This window comes from Danio rerio, chromosome 15 (genome assembly GCF_049306965.1).
Source record: "Danio rerio strain Tuebingen ecotype United States chromosome 15, GRCz12tu, whole genome shotgun sequence".
NCBI classification, from domain to species: domain Eukaryota; kingdom Metazoa; phylum Chordata; class Actinopteri; order Cypriniformes; family Danionidae; genus Danio; species Danio rerio.
In genome coordinates, this window is record NC_133190.1 from 22,182,724 (window position 1) to 22,203,424 (window position 20,701).

At 36.9% G+C, this 20,701-nt stretch overlaps 1 protein-coding gene across 47 annotated transcripts in view; it reads right to left on the reverse strand.

Annotated features, from left to right (window-relative positions):
* Positions 1–775: 775 nt before the first annotated feature.
* picalmb (phosphatidylinositol binding clathrin assembly protein b) overlaps positions 776–20,701 on the reverse strand; it is a 44,385-nt gene continuing 24,459 nt past the window's right edge. For 4 of the 47 annotated variants that reach the window (XM_009291636.5, XM_017359234.4, XM_009291635.5 and 1 more), the window contains 12 exons: positions 20,427–20,518; positions 20,153–20,305; positions 18,811–18,894; positions 18,474–18,563; positions 15,686–15,796; positions 15,363–15,470; positions 13,469–13,499; positions 13,280–13,379; positions 10,619–10,678; positions 10,439–10,543; positions 4,924–5,035; positions 776–2,156 (listed from right to left, as the gene is read on the reverse strand). In XM_009291636.5, the coding sequence (XP_009289911.1) occupies positions 4,943–5,035; positions 10,439–10,543; positions 10,619–10,678; positions 13,280–13,379; positions 13,469–13,499; positions 15,363–15,470; positions 15,686–15,796; positions 18,474–18,563; positions 18,811–18,894; positions 20,153–20,305; positions 20,427–20,518 (1,027 nt within the window). In that variant the 3' untranslated portion in view covers positions 776–2,156; positions 4,924–4,942. The remainder of the gene's footprint in view (positions 2,157–4,923; positions 5,036–10,438; positions 10,544–10,618; positions 10,679–13,279; positions 13,380–13,468; positions 13,500–15,362; positions 15,471–15,685; positions 15,797–18,473; positions 18,564–18,810; positions 18,895–20,152; positions 20,306–20,426; positions 20,519–20,701) is intronic. The other 43 variants (XM_073922951.1, XM_073922950.1, XM_009291637.5 and 40 more) reach the window with 11 other exon arrangements.

A 20,701-nucleotide genomic window follows, 5' to 3' on the forward strand; every position in this document is an offset into this window, starting at 1 on the left:
TTATTTAATTAGGACAGTAAGGTCTGACCATGCTTAGACAAAATTCTTGTCACTTAACAGAAACAATGTACAGTTTAGAATATCAAGTCATGGTGCAGTGGAAAAAGAATGAACATTGTGTATGACTCCCATGAGTTTAGAGGACTGCATCTGTACATCTCTGCAATGACTCAAATCACATATTAATAAAGTCATCTAAAACGGAAAAGAAAGCGTTCTTGCAGGACTCCCAGAGTTCATCAAGATTCTTTGGATCCATCTTGAATGCCTTCTCCATCTTACACCAGACATGCTCAATAATGTTCATGCCTGGTGACTGGGCTGGCCAATCCTGGAGCTCTTGACCTTCTTTGCTTTCAGGAACTTTGATGTGGAGGCTGAAGTATGAGGAGCGCTATCCTGCTGAAGAATGTGCCCTCTCCTGTGGTTTGTAGTGTAATGGGCAGCACAAATGTCTGGATACCTACGCAGATCTCTCGCATTCCCCATACTGAATGTAACCCCAAACCATGATATTTTCTTCACCAAACTTGACTGATTTCTATAAAAATCTTGGGTCCATGCAGGTTCCAATAGGTCTTCTCCAGTATTTGTGATTATTGGGAGGCAGTTCAGCAGATGGTTCATCAGAAAAATCAACCTTCTGACACTTTTCCAAATGATCAACTAGAAGTCACGCTATTATTTGTTGCTCTTTCAACTGATTGACGACAAGGCTTTTGTCAGGTAGTGTAGAAACACTTCACATGGAGCTGGAAACAACTATTCATCAGAGTTGTGGAAGCTGCACTTTATTTGAAAAAAGAAAGAGTTCACGAATTGTTCTTACATCCTTTAAATACATAAACAAACAAACGACAAAACAAAAAAATGATGATCCGTGAGGACGACAGAAACGATTTCAGTAAAATTCAGATTTGATTGAATTGCTTTCATATTTCAAACCGTCCTCAGCCAAACCCCTGGACAAACTGCCTACGTGATATATGTCTATATACATAAAAGCACCGATCAACAGTGCTCAACTGCCTCCCAGTCAGCCGTTCTCCTATTTTACACAACAAATTTACAGTGATATCCATAACCCTGCCGGCGGTCATTAGCCAGAGGAGCGTCCAGCTCCCCCTTCGGGACGTTCAGAGGAGCAGGGTGGCTACCTTGAGCACGAGTCTGAAACATGAGGGCAACTCTTAACATTCAGATCAGGGGCAGCCATATCTAACGGTCCGAGTGAAAATGATGGCATGCCATGCATATAATGCAGAACACATCCCTTTCCCAAGTGCGAAACACTTCACAGTCACGGAGGAAGTGCTTTTCTACTCCAACAAACGTCTCATTGCAAAACCCCTAAGCACAGCATGGACTAAACAGTATAACAAACCATCCACTAATGATTACCCTCCCTCCCAAAAGCCTCAGGCTGCAAACGTTTCATCTACGGGAAGTTGTTCTAGACATAAAACTTAGAGAATAGTTAGTGCTCTATCATTTAGCTTACAGGTGTAGATTTCACATATCATCTATTTAAAAAGTTTAAACCTTCATTAAACAATCCAACATCCATGAATCCTGTTGAACCGTCGTTATTATTATTGATACTTTCCCCACCCCCCAGTAAACTCTCCGCTTTTTTTTTTTTTAGGCATTAATCATAAATAAATACAAACGACACGCAAGAAAGGTCTACTGGTGAATACAAGTAAAGTCCAAACTAAAAGGTCAAATGTAAAACAAAGTTACTGTTACTATTTCATAACACGTACTATATAAGATGCCGAGTTATACTCCGATTTAGGTCGACGTTCTCCTGAAGGTCGAAGGAAAACAAACAAACAAAAACAAAACGATCTAGCAGGAAATCAAACTATAGCTTCTCCGAACACATAAAGTCTCTCAATGCCCTTACCTAACTTAACGGATTATAAAAATGAAGGAGGAATCCCTTTATGGGCTGAACAGCAGCATCACTTGACTTCTTAAACGAATGACGAAATGATTGCGGTTTGCTCCCAGTCTCTCAACACACTTGCTTTACATCTTTGACGTGGAGTATGTTGTGGGATTGGTCCTCTGAAGAGCATCCCAGCACAGAGGACAGAGCTTAATGGTTTGACATCAGGGAGCAACTTCCTTTTCCGTTACATAAACTGCATCTGGAGAAAAAAGCAGATAAGAGGATCATTAGATAAAGGTGCTTTACGTGTTAATAAAAATGTTGTTCACTTCCATACTGTGAAAGATTGAGTGAAACTGTTTTTTGATAAACTGAAAAAGTCATATTTGACCAAAACCATTTTTACCATCCACTTTATGACAGATTCTCCAAATATAGCATATAAAAATATTTCTTAAATTTAAAATTTATCTTAACAAAACAAAAAAAAAAAAACGTACAAATCATTACAGATGAAAATAGCCGGGAATCGAACCTTAGTGCTGTGTCGACACTCTAACCACTAGGCTATTGACACCAATATCATTCTTATTATTAATGTTAAATGTTCTCCATTACTTTGTAGTTATTATAATATTTTTTTACATATAAATAAATTGCAAAAAAACATAAATAAGAAGACATTTTTCTGTATATGTAAAATATGTAAGGTCAATAATAAGTAAATTATTTTTCATTTATTCATTCATTTTCTTTTCGGCTTAGTTAATTTATTATTCCGGGATTGCCACAGCGGAGTGAACCACCAACTCATCCAGTACGTTTTTACGCAGCTGACAACCAGCCGCAACCCATCTCTGAGAAATGAATTATTTTTATTAAATTATTTTTATTATTATTATTTGTAAAATAATAGATTAAGAATAAATATTCAGTAAAGAACTTTTTATTTTCAGACCCCAATATAACCTCAATATTTTTTAACATAACTTAGAAATTGTCCATTCTTTTTAATAATAATAATTGAATTGCAGAAAATAAACTCAACTAAATAAATTTAATATTTAAAAGATTTCATTTTTAAATAATGTTAGCATTTAAAGTGCCCCTATTATGGGTTTTTGAAAACTACTATCCATGCAGTGTGTAGCACAGCTCTAAGTGAATGGAAACTTTCAGCTGAGGCTTAAATCTAAAAGTGCAGTGTTTAAAACTTGATTTTATTTAGTTGATTCAGAGTCAAATTAAGGATTCCTCCTTCCTCCTTTCAGATCTTTTGCCTGCAAGCGTCGAAGATTACTATCACTGAAAGATAGCCAGACATCTCTTAGTGATAGTAATGAATGATTTTTTTATGACTGATACAATAACCTATCCTGCAGCCCAGGATTCACTGGCCGTTTGGTATCAAAGTAAGGATCAGTAAAGACTACTAATGGGACTTTGTCAGTAACTGTTACACAGTTTATATGGACCAGTTTCTTCTTCCTCCGGATCGTAACATGTAAAGCCTGGTTTATACTTCTGTGCAAGTGATCGGCATGACCCACTGTATATTCAACGCTCGTAGATGTGCATTCATACTTCTGCGCACATGTTTCTGTTGCTCTGCAATAACACTTCTGAAATGCTAGTTGGCAGTGAGGTGTTTATATTCCTCTGTGTCGAGTTTCTTCGCTGGTGTTTTGTTTTTTTCTGAACACTTCCTTAATGTACAACTGGTTCAAACTCGCTCATTTTAAGGCCGGAACCAGCGACATGCAACAATTAAAACCATAAGGTAAACACAAAGCAACAGTCTCCATCTGGAGCTCCTTGTAAACAGTTGACACTTGTAAACAGTCGCTCAAACAGAGTAGTGCGGCTCTCAGTCCCACCCACACTTGTAAGCGATTCCAAGCCGACCAATCACAGAGCTTGGACCATGCGTCGTTGCTACATGTAGTTACATTTTTTGAAAGGTGCACATCAGCGACGGCCACGGTGAGGGCTATGCGTCCACGCATAATTGCGCTGCAGCATACACATGCGCTTGAAGCAAAAGTATAAATCAGCCTCAAGTGTAATTAAAATTGTTGCCTCATTTTCTGTAATTCGCAAAAAATGTATTTAATAGTGTGTTGTAACTTGTTATCGCTCCGTGCAGCTTGTAATCATGTATCTGTTATACATCAGTGCTTGTACTGTGTCTCTCAGGTTAAATCTTTATGGGGCTGTTCACATACCGCGTCCAAAACAACGTTGAAAACACGATGCGTGCTCCTTCCTTTGTAGATTTAAATGTGTTTAAAAAATTATCGATAAAATGCTTATAAGTGTTGTTTGTTTACCTTCAAACTCTGATGCGTGTGTACATGAAGCAGCCGGTGAGTGCCAGCACACACACATATTATGTACATGTCGACACGTGATACATAGAAACATGTTCCTCCGTATGTTTTCATAGAAGTTGTTTACAATACTTATCCATCCACAGTTTGTAATGTTGTCAAATGTTTACAAATACAAGTGCAGTCGTTTATTTCTAGTTAATGATGTCAGAATTTACCAGTATTTTGAAATGGATGTGTAAATGTTTTTTTCCAGAAAAATTTTACGTTGTTGCCTGTGTGAACAGCACTTTTTTGTATATACCGGTAAAGTTTTTCTGGAAATTTTCTGCATATTTATGGCATCACTGTGTGAAAGAGGCTAATGAAAGTGTTTTTGACCTTGCATGCATATCAGCCTGTTGTTGGGAGACCCCCCCCCAAACCAAAATATGACCTTTAATAAAGAATTATTAAAAACTACGTTTAACTTTATTTAAATTTAATCGACATATTTCCCCCTGTGTGTTTAAACGTTTCCCATTCCTTCCTATTTTTCCCAATAAATAATTTTTTTCAGTAAAAAAAAAAAACATGCCACATTTTTTACACACACTAAGCAGTTGATCATGCAATCTACAATCACAGTCTATGTCTAGCAAGAGTCACGAGCTGGAACCGAGCACGAGTGCATGCAAGAGCAGACGCATGCGGTACCTAGACAAAAGACGAAGCTCTACAAGAAATCCTTGAGAGAGAGCTGTGCAAAGGGGTCTTGTCCAGGGGCTCTGAGAGGACTCTGACTGGAAGGGCTAGAGGCAGCGGAGGGCTAATGCAGAGAAAACAACAACACACAAACACACAGAGAGAAAGAGGAAAGAGTCTGGAGTAACAGGGAGAAACACACGTGGAGGAGAAGGAGAGAAATGATCCGTCTCATGGTCCATCATACATAACTCAATGGACCAGGACTGTGAAAATGTTAATCAGAGATGGGCGATAAGGACATAATACTAGATCAAAAAATGCTCATTCACTAATATAGCCTATATTGTGAATGAAAGCTGATGGACTAGATCAGAAAAGAGAGAATGAAAGTTAGCGAGCGAATTTAGACGGTGAGGTAAATAGTAAACACATTTTGTCACGAAAATAACACTGACCACCATGTAATGCTGACTTTTACCACTGTTACTGTGTGTTTGTCACAATTATTGTATTATCTGAAAGCGAAAACAACAAAAACATCCGCTTCTCATATCTGTTTTCTTTTTTATTACATTTTACAATAAAAAACACTCCTTAACTACTTTTAATTTGTTCACAAAAATGTAAATATAACAGTATATAAATACAAATATTAATTGACTAAAATATTATTAGAAATATCTATAACAAGAACCTCCACAATTTTTTTTTTCACCAGTTTTTTCAATGTCCTCAAGGGACTCCGGACCTAATCATGGCTGAATTTATAAATAAAATTTGCGCCTCCGGTGCTCACATCAGGGATGTTTCTTGCTTGGCTCTTTCGCCGCCTCACACTAGCCGCATTTCCACTATCGGGCCAGTGCGAGCCAGGGCTTTAATCGGGCCGGGCCGGGCCAATAGCCCGGAAGGTTGAGAAATGAGGCCGAAATCATGTCGCGTTTCCACTGACGGGCTAATAGCTCACAGCGCGTCACGCAAACACCGCCCACAGAACGTCCCCGAATCAAACGTCACACAACCCGCCCACTTCAGATAAAGCACACCATGGAATCATCACGAAACGAAACCATTCAAATGAAGACAACCGAAACAAACAAATGACACGTTACTGTACAGCAGTACATGAAATGTCTATACGCACAGACCTGTGTATTTCCATTCATTACATTTGTTTACTCGCCGACCAACTGGCATTGTGCATCGACTGCTCTCGCCGAACGCAGGGACCCATCACAGAGAGCGCACACATCCATAATATAAAGCCACAGAAATGGCTTATGACTCGATATGGCATGTATTTTATAACATCCTCGTTTTGATAGAAGTTGTGTTAAGTGTTTGAGCATAAGAGCGAGTAGTCTTATAAAATATAGCCATATTTGTTGCGCTCGGCAGCTATTCACTAAAGCTCTTTATTTAAAGTTTCATTTACAAATTTAACCACGTCATATTAAAACATAAACAGTTGTTTGAGTATATAGAACACATTTTGTGTGTGGGCTTTCCCCCAATGCGTTTAAAGCAGCGAGCGTTGCGCAGGACTGAGTGACAGAAAAAAAGGTATAGGCTAGATTCTGCTTTCACTCACCCAGATAATGCTTTGTTTGCGCGATTTGATTAATATCATCGTATCCAAATACTTTATAAATAATATTTCAAACCTTCTCCGGTGTTAATTGTTTTTATAAAATATCGAAAATCTTTTTTTTTTCAGACAGGTCTTTGTAAAATGTAAGCTATAGGCTATACTATATGTGGCTTTAAAACGGTTCGATTTATGTATTGTATATAGGCTACCTACATATAGCTAGCTTTTGTTTATTTTATATTGGTTTATTTATTTAATGTGATTTTATATTTATCCGATATTTGTAATTCTTTAAATTATATTTCATTAAAGCTTAGGCTATTTTATCAAGATATGACACTATATTGTTTAAAGTCTACGAAAGTGGGCACGTATTTTGTTAAGTTTTATGTCCTTCTGTTGTATTCATATTGTGCATTATCTCCAAAATAAATAAAGAAAAAAGCCGCTCGCGGCATAACAGAGCTGTGAAGGAGCGCTTTACCCCGGTCTCTCACACACATACAGGCATTAAACGCGCACAAACAAACATTTTAAACTTGACAAAAAACTCTCGTAAACCTTTACTGTCTGCTGTGTCTTTATGGTGTAAAGCTTATTATGCGTTATTGAAACATAAAGGAGGACGCAGCAAAAAACGTCACTATAAATTAAAACTACTTTATTATTTTATGCAGCAGCCTTACATTTAAAAGGGAAACATAAGGGTGATCCTACGCAAAAAGACCCCAGACTATAAGGCTAGATGTTTTCTTTCCCTTATTTCTTTATTTGTTTGGCGCATGTACTCATGTGCGATCGGAAAACTGTGCCCGCCTCTTCTTTCACTCCGCCCCGAAGCCCCAGCTGGCCCTCCTTGGCCCAAGGTATTCGGCGGGCCGAAAAAGGCCGGCCGCTGGCCCCAAGAAAGCCCCGCTTTGGCCCGATTAGGCCCCGGAAGTGACAGTGGAAATCCCACTGGCCTTGGCTCGCTCGCTTTAGGCGCGATAGTGGAAACGCGGCTAATGGTAGGTTTCCAGATTGTAGGTTTTATTGATATTATTTCAAGAAGACATATGCTGGCTTCACAACCAATCCGCATGAGTTCATTACATACAGCAGAGAAATAAGTATTGAACACATCACCACTTTTCATTTTTCAGAAAACATTTTTTTAGAGGTGCTGATGACTTGAAATTTTCCCTGGATGTTGGTAACAACCAAAGAAACTCATATATGCAAAGAAAACAAATCTAAATAGTTTACAAATAAAGTTATGCATAATAAAATGAAATGACACAGTAAAAAAGTATTGAACACATGAAGAAAAGGAGGTGTAGAAAGGCAGTGAAAGCCCAGACAGCAGCTGAAATCTCTCAGTAGTTCTTCAGCAACCCTCTGCCTTTTGTGATTGTAAATTAATATCAGCTGCTTCAGTCCAACATCTACATTATCTACATTACATAAGATGAAACCAGGGTGGACATTCCAGCAAGACAATGATCCAAAACAGCCAAAAGGAAACTCTCAAATGGTTTCAGAGAAAGAAAATCAAGCTGTAGAATGTTCCAGCCAATCACCTGACTTGAATTCAATATGAGATACAAAAAAAAGATCAGATTTGACAGACCAGACCCACAGAACCATCAAGATTTTTACACTTTGTTAAAGGGCCATGAAACCCCCTCGTTTCAGCAGGGTGTTTTCACACCTCTACTTTGGAAAGAGTCAGAAAAGTGGGCGTGTCCAGCTCTGTTTAGGGGGGAGTGTCGGAGGAAGAAAAAAGGCATGGTGTGGGTGTGTCTATTTGGGCGCGCTGAATTTCAGAGTCAAAACACACCCACAGTGGACAATGTGACTGTGTTTACATGGACATCTGTAGTCAAATTATTTGCAAAATTATTAAATGGTGGACTTTAACTGCAGTTTGGCTCTTTCATTCAGGGAATTCATTCATGTCCCTCGCGACAAACGAGATATTTGATTCGAGGAACTGCTCTAAGCGTGTATTTTTCATGCAATGTTTGATACCGCACGGCGAATGAGAGAAAAAAAACTTAGTATTTCCCGGAAACTTAGATGCACACGGCAGATAGCGTTAGAAAGCCGCGTGTGTTATTCCAGTCACAAAATCCTACACAAGGTTATAGTTTGGTTGTAGTGCTAACTTGTTTACACTCGGTGCAATAGTTTTTTCGATACGAATAAAATACGAACTGAATAAACAAAGAGCACTGGTTGCTCACTTAACAAATCTGTAGAGGCAGGACAATCCACAGCAACTAGAGCCGCGTCTTTTTTAAGAGAAGTCTACAAGCGAATCCGGATCTCAGTGTTTGCAGATGAGAACAGCTCTCAGGAAAACAATAATCCTCATTAGACTTGTAAGTTATTGTTGTCGAGCGTCGCATACACTGTTAATCCACACGTGGCTCCAGCTGCGCTCTCACAGAGAGAAAATGAAAACAAAACTTAACTGCAGCAAACTATAAAAGCAACACTTTGCGCTTGTTTTGCCAAAACAAAGTGGCGTCTTTGTCGTCTAAACACTGTAACAGTAATGAATATTAATGAAGTTGCACAATAGGGCGCGCTGATTGGTTTGAACCAAGCTTTACTCATGCATTAATGCATCACACTGTAAGACGTAATAAGACTCACTCTGGCACAGACGCCCAGTCTGCACGCTGGAATACACGCTATTATGTCATGACCGTGACGCAGCTTCAAAAATTTGTTTCAAACCGGAAGTACGAATTTGCTTAAAATAACGCAAAAACAACCAATTTACACTTTTTAGTGAAATATAGGTGTCCTAATAGTGTTTTTAGCAGTGTGGGACATATATACGACTGTCAACAGCTCAAAAAATGTGTTTTGGTGTTTCGTGACCCTTTAAAGTCTGTGAAGAACTCACACCTAAGCATTTCATGTGACTTTATTCTCCATATAAGAGGCGTCTTTAAGCTGATGTCACCAAAAAATACTTTTATATAAAGTATTAAATAGGTTTCAGTAGTTCAGTACTTTCTAATTGTGTCATTTCATTGTTATTGCACAACTAATTTTTTTGTTTTGTTTTATTTTTATGTTTGTATTGTTTGGGTTTTTACCAACATCTGGTTCAATCAAATGTCAACAGCTCCTTTAGAAGTATTATTACAAACAATGCAAATTGCGTGATGCATTTGCCGTGAACGTGTGGAATTCATCTCAATCAGTTCTACCTTGCAGGTTCATTTGAGGGGAAAAACATCCCACAAATGATTATGCTGGGTTCACACCAACACAAAATTAAGTATTCACGTGAATGCGTGACATACAAAGTCAATGCAAATGGACAAATAGAGGCAAATTTCCACCAGCCAGCGTGAATAATACAAAGTACACAATACATTTGCCATGAATGCACATAATTCATTGATCGCGTCTAACAAGTTTTACTTAAACAGAAAATTTGCCTGACGCATCTGTTCAACATCCTTTTAAATCAGAATGGATAACCACATCATTGTTCCTGTATGTGGATGTGTATGCATGCACCTAAAGCAGATGGTCAGGCACTCTGCAGCTGAGATGGATAATCTATATATATATATATATATTTTTTTTTTATACAACTTAGAAACCCTGGCAGCGACCCAAGCTAGCTGGTCATCAAACTGGGCTTCAACAACAGGTAAATTGTAGCGATTGTAGTTATATCCATGTCTAAACTCGCAGGATGTTTTGACTGTCACCTGCATGGATAAAAACATTAAATTGTAGAACGTATAGCAATGCGAAGGTTAAATTGATTCACGTTTGATGTGAACCCGGCAAGATTCTTATCATGAGGAGAATTTTTACCAGTATGGTAATATATCGCCCATCCCTAGTGTTAATAGAAAGCTACATAAATCACAAGAACAATGTAACATACATGGACAGTGGGGCAGATGCTAGGGAAAGTACCTGTGCACTGGACACTGATCCGAATGGATTGGATGGCCTCATGACCGGCTGTGTGTACATCATTGTGGGCTGGGTCATCATGCTCATCGAGGGCAACTGCGGAGGCTACAAAGACCAAATCCATCAGGAACCATTATAGTCATTTTAATTCTGGCAGCTGTTTTATACTGAAGTACTAACCATGCCATATCCCATCATTCCTGTAGGTGTTGTAGCAGGGAAAGCCATGATAGATGGCGGCTGTAAAACAGGAGGACTAATAAGAACAGCAAGTTTACACATAATTCATTTTAATATGTTTGCTCTGTTTTAAAACTGTAGAGAGGTAGGTTTTTTTCAGTTTTATCTAATACGCATATGGGAAGTTTCAGTTCAAAATACCCCAAAAATCATTTATTATACTATGCATTAAATGAAAGCAAACAAAAACATGCTTTTTTTGTGTTTGTCCATTTAAATGCAACTGAGCAGCTGTTCCCCGCCCCCTAATTAGAGGACAGATTTACAGCATGCAACATCAAACAAAACTACTCATCTACTTAAACAATACATTTAGGCTAGGGCAGGGCGATTTGGCCTAAAATCAAAATCTTGATTAATTAAACATTTTAACTCGACTACAATTAATGAACGATTGTTTTATTTATTTATTTCATATTTCATGAGGCATGAATCTTCATGCAAACGATCCGTTTGAAAAAGTTATTCATTACAGTTATTCATTACTCATTACAGTTATTTATTGTATATTTAGCTTAAAATGTATTTTGCTACTCTTTCTGCATCCCAGGCTTCATCTTTCAAAATGTGGATATCACAAATTGCTACATGGCTACCATTAGAAAAACGTACGTATGACAAACAAATAAAATCAGACAGATTTTGGTCAATTTGGTCTCCCCTTTGGGAATACATAAAACTCTCCTAAATTAACTCAGGATCCTTGTAATTTATTAACAATTTTTGTTTAATCTCTACTTAAAGACTGCGCTAAAATAGTGTGATTGTACTTTATTTTATCTATTTATTTATTTTTTTGTTTATATTTAAAAATATATATAATTTTTTTCTGTAACACATTACCTTTTGATGTCAATATGTTGTGAATGTGGGCATACAATAAAAAATTAAATTAAACAAATAATAAAAATATTAATTATAAGTGAGGGAAACGCACACTATCTACAATCTATGATTATTTATTAAACATCAATGTTGAACAACTGAAATCAAAATACACATTTTCTAAAACCAAGTCACCTTTTTCTTATAAAGAAATGAAAATAAATAACTTTTGAAAACAAAATAAATAATTTTCAATATTTTTCATATTAAAAATAGAAAATAAGCAGTATCTCTTCTAAACCAAATAACTATTGTATATCCTGTAAATAATATTTTAAACAGTGCATTTCTTGCATTTTCGGTAAACAAATATTTTAATGCAAATAATAATTTTATTGTAATGGAAAATATGCCGCCTCACGGCATCTCTGGCGCAGCTTCCAGTCATCGTCAATGTAATACAAACGTGCGATGTGTAGTTACATTTTTAACAAAGGCTGTGCCAGACCATATGTGCGTTTCACGCAGAAGTATAAAGTGGGGTCACGTGACTCCACATGGGAAGTAGAGAAAGTAATAGAAAAAAATGGACCTGAAAAATTTTGATTATTGGTTCTGAATCTTGATTTCAATTACTTTTCGATTAATTGCCCAGCCCTAATCTAGGCCCACTTGGCATGCCTTGAGTGGCAATTATTTAAATTTGAGATAATGTCTGTGACCTTTATTAATCTGGAACATAAACTCTTTTGCAGCATTTATCTATTATCTACTAGCTGCAGTGTGTAGCACAATGATGTATTGAATCAGGTCATGAAATTTTGTGAAATTTACACCTCATTGAACTAAACTAAACTTCAACTCTAAAAACTGGACTGACATGGTTTCAGTTTACTAGAACTTCTATGTTAAGCTGCTTTGACACAATCTACATTGTAAAAGTGCTATATAAATAAGGATGAAATAAATTGAATGTGCACGCGCAGGCAGCTGTTGCTAGAAATGATAATTATTTATATTCATTATTAAATTACCCTCTACATTGTGTGTTATTAACATCTACACCAAACCTCACAGTTATTAACATCTACACCCATCCCAATCCTAAAACCAACTCTCATAGTAGCATGGGCGTTATGTCCATTGCCCACTACCTATTTGACCTGGTCCAGTACGTCATCATGCTAATGACTGCAGCAAGGACATATTGGCATGACAGAAAATAGTGTTTATTAATATACAGAATAACTCTTGTTGTCTGGACTGGAAGTTTGTGTTTTATAACTCTGCAGATCTTTTTCATGCTGAAACTTAACCTACGCACTTAAAAAGCACAGTATAAAAGCTAAATAAAAGCCAACTCCCAGAATGCACTTGCGTAAGCTCAGTTTATAATTAACAGGTAATAAAAAAACAAATTAAGACTAAAATAGTTATTTTAAGAACTCTGAGACAGTCTGCATATATTTTGTTGAAACATATTCTCACTTAATTGTGAATTTTTACAGTTGTTTGTCCTATAATATGCATTACTGTGTACAGAATGGAAAGTCTAGTATTGTTTGTTCTCATTGACAGTTTTCTTCTCGAACCGTTTGCAAAGTCAACAAGTGTGTGGTGTGATTTTAGTGTTGTTCAATCTCTTTCGATTTTTAAAGGCATGCAACACTTTCTAGCCTTCAGAGCAATTAAAAAGTAGCATTCTAAGTATGTAGAAGGCAGTTCACTAGATTTTGGAACGGAGCTATTTTATAAAAAATGAGGAACCAATTGTACCATAGAGACTGGGTTCCATGTCGTTGACGGAGCAGTCTTGGGTTGCCAGTTCATTCCACCAGTTAATTTCTTCTCTCCTGGTTGGCTCCAGTGGATATCACTGTGAAAATAAATCAATAATATTAACACCAAACCAGAAACAAATGATCAGAAATAATATACTGAGTGAAAAAAGAGCTGCATTCTTACTTTTTAGTGGTACCATTTCCAATACCCAAATCTGTAGGTAAGATAAACAGTATGAGTTTTACAAAGAAGGCTTTAAAAGGCTTGATTTAGAATCCAAGTTTGAAAGAGGCAATTTACACAAAAACATTTTCAGGGTTCTTGCACCACTTTATAAGTAAAATTTAATGCTTTTTAAGACCTTTTTAAGACTTCAACAAATAAAAACTTGGAATAGGATACTCATTTTAATGTTCTCATTTGATTTAAATAAATTGTGCCTTGTCACAGTATGGATAACCCACAGTACCTGCTTTTTGGGTGTCTGGTGGTGAAATGAAACTGCCATAGCTGACTGTGAGGGGGCATCTTAACTAGAGCTGTAATCATGATATAAAAGTTGGGCCCGATAGAGCCCGAACCCGACAAGTACATTTTGATTGACAGCTTTTTAAAAGCCCGAACCCGTTTATAGCCCGACATTATCCAAATGTGCACATGCACACAGCTCTTTTGTCTTTTTTCATGAATGAGTTGTTTATAAGGGTTAACATTACTTATTCATAACATAGACTACAGGCCTAATATTAGTAACTAGTAACATTGATAGGTCGAGCTGCAAACAATGCAGAGATTAACCTGGACCTGCTATGACAAGCTGCTGCAACGTCCCGGTGCTGCTTTCCTCATGTCTTCATGTGCGACTTGACGAAAAAGTTTTTTTGCTGAATTTACACATTGCTTCTTTGCCACGTCTTTAAATGTACAATTTCCCATCTTTGCATTTTGACACATCAACAACTGCATAATAACAGCACGCAGATGCAGACTGACGTAAGCGTCTGTACTATTTAGCTGACCTACCGTAAAAAGCTAATAAATCACGGAGACTGTCATTTCTCTCCTGTTTTATGAGTGCTAAATTAATCAACTTTTAGATGTTTTACGGTGGGCCACTGTGCTTGCATATCATCATTAAGCACACCAGCTGAAAATTTAATACTTACAGCCACTTTACGGTAAAATTTAAGACAATTTAAAACCTTAATTTCCCGGATTTTAATTTAAGACATTTTAAGACTTTTTAAGGACCCGTGGGAACCCTGATTTTTGCTTTCCACTTTGCTGCCTTTCCATTGTCTTTCTTTGTAAACATAAGCAAATCTTACCTGTTTGGAAATATGTTTTTTTGTGAAGCATCTAAAACTGCTCATGTTGAAGTTAGATCTTGTGTTTGGTTTTGATTGAAAGTTAAACCTTGCATTGAGCTCTAGGGCTCAAGCAACAAAAAATAAGGTCAAGAATCTTGGTGTGATTCTGGAGTCAGATCTGAGTTTCAGTAGTCATGTCAAAGCATTAACTAAATCAGCATACTATTGTCTTAAAAACTTTGAAGAATTAGATGCTTTGTTTCCAGTGAGGACTTGAAGAAACTTGTTCATGCTTTTATCACCAACAGGATGGATTACTGAAACGGATTCCTCACTGGCCTTCCCTAAAAGATAATGAGACAGCCCCTAACTGTGGTATCAACTTCCAGAAATGATTAGATGTGCTCCAACATTAGGCACATTCAAATGAATGTGCTCTGTGCTACGTCCGACAGATTACACTATTATGTCTTTCTTTTCTTTTTTATTAATTTAAAACCTGTTAAAACACATTTTAATCTGTTTTAATCACTTTTTATTACTTGTTTTATTTCTTATAGTTGTTTCTTTTATTCTTGTTAATGTGAAGCACTTTGAATTACCATTGTGTTTGAAATGTGCTATATAAATAAACTTGTCTAGCATTTTTTTTATTCGACTTTGCAGCATCTTATGCAAATATGCATTCTTTGTAAATGGCCACTGACAATTTATTATACCTTGAGTTTAGCATCAGATATGCAAACCTCTGAATTATTGATACTTACTTCCAACGAGGTTGGCCAAGGAAGAATCCAGGTCGTCTGACACCAGCTTCTCTGGGAGCTGATTGGAGGACTGACTTGAACCGGCCACAGTGGGTTTTAAAATTCCTGCTGTGATTTTACAAGTGAGACAGACATGTATATTTATAAAGCTTATTTGATACATAATCATTTAGTGCTTTACATAACAAAACCTAAAAAACTAATTGACCTAAAAGTAAACATTAAAATAATATTGTCAGATTAGAATCGTCTAAATACTTTGTAAGAATAAACACAAGATCATTTTTATTTTTTTTTGGTTTGATTTGGAGCTATAAGCATACCGTCTGTATCCAGGCTATTGGAGGAGGCAGCTTTAGTACCGAAAACAGACTCAAAGTCAACACGCAGCTCCCCTGAGTTCTGTGGAGGAGGCATTTGTGGAGCTCCATATCCTTCAAAAAGCACAAAAAGTCATTTAAACCCTGTTCCAAAACCCACAATATAGTCAGTCGTTTTAAAAGAGTGTCAAAGGTAAAACTATGCCCAAAATCAACAGTAGTAAGTTCAGTTGCTGCTAAATGTTCATAGTCATGTTAGAGAGTTAGTGTTGGGAAAGCCACAGACATGCACAAAACACCCTGAAAACAACAAGAACCACTGTACCCTCACATGAACCGTGTTAAAGGCAGCAACGTTCACTAAAAAATGTTAACTTGTGCCATCATTTATTCCCTCTCATGTCATTATACTGTATATCTTCATTCTATCTTCATATCTTCAACCTCTTCATTGTAGAAAATCAATTTGTGCCATATTGTACAGGTTATTTCGATAAATAAATTTTGTGAGTTTCACACTCCAAAACATGAAATAAAAGAGATCATGAGGATCAGTAAATGATAAGAGAATTCTCATTTATGAGGGGTGTATGCCTTACACCATGTTCTAACAACCTAATCGTTTAATAAAAGCTTGAACTTGATAAAAGGTATCTTTTCCTTGTTAAAACAAGTTTTTGTCCTAACCAGTGTTGGGGAAAGTTAATTTTGAAAGTTATGCTTTACAATATTGAGTTATTCTCCAAAAATGTAACTAGTTGCTTTACAATTTATGGTAAGTTATGCAGTATTTACAAGTTACTTCTGCATTACCTTTTCTTACTTGAGGCTGAGGCTTGATCTTTTTCAGAACTTAGAGTTTTTTTTTTCTTTCTTTTTTAAATAGAAGATCTCTGCAGTTCACAATGCACTGTATAACCCACACCGTCATTTACCTTTTTCTCTTTGATGTGTTCAAAATAATCGGAATACTTCTATTGCAGAAATGTATAAAAATTCATATCAAGATTTGTACATGTCGGCTTATATTTTGGTTATTGGCTTCCAAATAGAAAATGTTTTCAGTTATCAGTTTTGATTTCAGATTTACCCAAAAAAGAAAATTTGCCCACTATTTACCCACCCTTGTTGTGGGGTTTCAAAGCTTTATAAGTTTTTCCTTCTCTTGAAGACCTGTAACCATTGACTATTGGCCTGTTTCCACTGAGTGGTATGATACGGTACAGTTGAGTACATTTTTATGTCCATTTACACAGCCAAAAGGTACCAAAAGGCAAACCATACAATACTACTTTTGGCCCATTTCCACTTAGAGGTATGATACGGGACAGTCTAGTTCGGTACGCCTTTATGTCTGTTTCCACTGTCAAAAGGTACCAAAAAGTAAACTGTACCGTACCACTTTTTGAGTACCCTTTCCAAAGGGTACCTAGTACAACAAAAAGGTACCAAATGGCGGAGCTAGATGTGCAGCTGAACACTCTTGGTTAACAGAGAAACACCACTAGGGCGTGCAACAAGCTAGGAGAATGAAAACACAAAAGGCACCATTTTTGAAAACACAGCTGAGGCAACATAATAATTTATACATATTACAAGATGGTCGACCAAAGCTCAAACAAACCTCATCCTTGTCTTGATAAACAGCCACAAGGCCAAGAAAAAGAGCAGAATTTGTTGTTTTTGTAGAATTTGTTGTTGTTTACGAGGCCATCTAAAAGCGCCAGTAGTTTCAATTTCTCTAGAGAGCTCTATTTGCTGCACTCGCCGCTTGTCTGTATTTGAAATACCGAACTTGAGCTCACGATAACAACGTGCACATGACTACTGAAGTGCTTCTGACATCCTTTTGGAAATTGGCAAACAGACAAAAACAAAGGAGCAAATGACAGCAATCTAAAACAGCCTAGAACAAACTGCCATGTTTATTATTATCATTGCCTTTTGACTATTATAAACTCGGAATGAAGGAATGACTTTCTAACAAGATATTAGCGTTACATGTGCTGGTGAAGCTTAAAAATTAGAGGTTTGTACTGACTATTTATTTCGTATTGTTTTTTAACCTGAATAATACCTATATTTTGGGTATTTTTGGTAACATATTAGAGATTGAACAGGGAGGACTGTGCAATTAATCGAAAATCCGGTTTCGATTTTGATTTTAGCTTCTAACGATTATGAAAAAACATTAATCGAGATAAATGATCATTGCATCATATACCGCCCCCTTTCCAGTTGTACACATTTGTTGCTCTGCAAAGCTCAGTTCCATGTGAAAAAGACTAAAAGCATGTACTCTAATGTAAATTTTGCATTACATGGTGTGCATCATTCATTGATATACATTCAAATCATTCATGTTTCTTTTTTGTATACAACATTTATACACAAGTATTATGTGTGTATATATAAAGCATTTGTTTTATAAGAACTGCTTCTCGATATGTGAACTTGAAGTGAGAATGGCGTTGACTGCAAATTTCTGTCGTACACCATGCCTTTTACCATTTGGCAGTGGAGACACAATTCTAATAAAGGTGACCCGTACCATACCATACTGTACCACTGTGTGAAAACGAAGCATAACATAGTAAGAAAAACTATGTTCAACAGAAGAAAGAAAGTTAAACAGGTTTGACAAGTGAACAGTGAGTAAATAATGACAGAATTTTAATATTTGGAGGAACTATCCTTTTAAAGGATCAGCAATGGTAAAAACAGACAAAGAAACAAAGGGAAACATAAATATATATCACAAGGCAACCTCCAGCCACAGGCAGGCTCCTACCTCTGAATAGGCCTGCTACAGTGGAGGGCTCAGACTGGAAGGGAGAGGGGTTTGGGAGATGCTGGACCATAGACGGTTGACCAAACGAGTCTGACAGGCAGGCAGGCAGGAGAAGGAGAAACAACACGGCAAGCATTACAGACATAAAGACATCTCAGAGTCACACTGGATTAGTAAAGAGCGTATTTAGACAGCAATATTAAGACACAGCCATGTGCAGAAGGCAAACAGCATCCAGCAGGCAATATCACAGGTTTTAGTTCCATGTGCACTGCTTCAGGGCTCCTATGTTTCCAGTACAGAGAAACATAGGTGGGATGCTTTGCCATCATGGTACCTGAGATTAAGTGCTCTATCCGCACAGTTCGTTTGTAATTGGTTGATACAGATGAACTTGAATCAATAAAGGGATTGTACTGATCTATGGTGGAAAAGGAAAAACAATCATTCACTTAAAGCTCTATAGTTGATCATCTACTAAAGCTTAACAATGCATAGGGGTGAATGAAATGATTATCTGAGAAAAGTTTGATTGTAAATGTTTTAGAATCTCCACGGCACAAAATAATATATATGATGATTAGAGCGGTCAAGATTATACAAGGTTTTTTTTGTTGTTGTTGTTGTTTGACCCAGTCATGGGTGGTATTTTACATCTTTACCTTTGACGAATAATAATTTGCACTATATAAAGACTTTGAAACATTAATTTCATATGTCAACAATCATGTATTACTTTTGATCACCCACATTTTCTTTGTAGACTACCATTCAAGTTTAGGTTAATTTATTTAGAAATAAATTGTTACTTTTAATCAGCAAGGATAATTTAGTCAAAAATGTTTATAAAGATGTTCTTTTTAATCATTCCAAGTTTAAATGTTAGAAGGTTCTAAATGAATAGGGCATAGGGGGATAACTGGGATTAGAAGACAGCCAGGAACTATGTTTCTAACTACAGCTCCAGAGGTGTAGTTGCAAGTGTACAAGTTTGAGACACAGTTTGCGAATGTCTGTTGAAATGATGGATTTGGGAAACACCAAATCAACAAACTATGTTTGTAACAACAGAACTTGCGACCTTAGTTGGCTAACGATGGTTTTGGGAAACGCAGCCCTGGTCAACTCCAATTCTGACTTAACATTGCATAACTTGCAATGTGACTATTATGGATATGCGAAACAATATATTGTGCAACCCCAGTTTCTAGCTTTGAAATGATATATTCAATTCAATAGTGATCTACAATTTGTTTTAATTCATCTTTATCTGAATGTGCACACTATTTACCATGCATCTAGTCAGTTGTTTTACTCTAGCACTACCTACAACTGCTTTAATTGTAGCTTCACATCACAGTAAAACCTACAATTAATGAAACGGCCCCATCTGAACAAAGCCAAAACAAAGCTCAGTGTGTACAAACATTATTTCACACGTTATCTATAGCTCAGCCAGCAAACCTTAATTTAGTCTCCAATTACAGACTGCATTCTTACTCAGTTTAGCTGGAAGAACGACATGACCGAACTTAATCAGAGGATTCCTGATTGAATGAACAGGATTTACTGAGCATGCGAAACAACAAGGGACTTTCACCAAGCAAATAAAAAAACTCCAAACTAATAAAAAACTATGGATGGGTGGTGATGGAAGAAAGAGACTAAAGCGTGTTTACCACTGAAAATCTCATGACCTGACGTCCTAGAGGAGAAACTAACACCGTCTGATGACATAACAGGTAGATGAGCACCATCAACAACAAGTTTGCTTAGGAAAGGGTTTAGGTTTGGAATGGAGTCATCTACAGCTTCAGAAGAAGAGAAAGGATCTGAGCAGGCAAAAGGAGAAAGAGAAAGAGTGGAACAGGAGGACGTTAGAACGAGACTCAAGTTAACACAGAGAAGACTACAGCATGCTTGAGTGGCTGAAACGTGCAAGAGAGCGTTTACCTCCCCATGCCGTGGCCACAGACGGTCCCGGCTGCATGCTGGACTGGAAGTTAGTCTGCAAGTCGAAAAGGTCGCTCTCCATCTTCAGAGCTCTAAGGGGCAGAAAATGTCAAATAATATTAGCAATTGCATGATCGTTCAACAGTACAAAATGTAGATGTGATATACACTACCTGAAGTCATGTCGCCTATTAAAGCATTAGAAACAACAAATAATAATGTGGCTTGTAGTTCATCATTTGGTATCAGATGTGGCTAATATAAAGCCAAAGGCC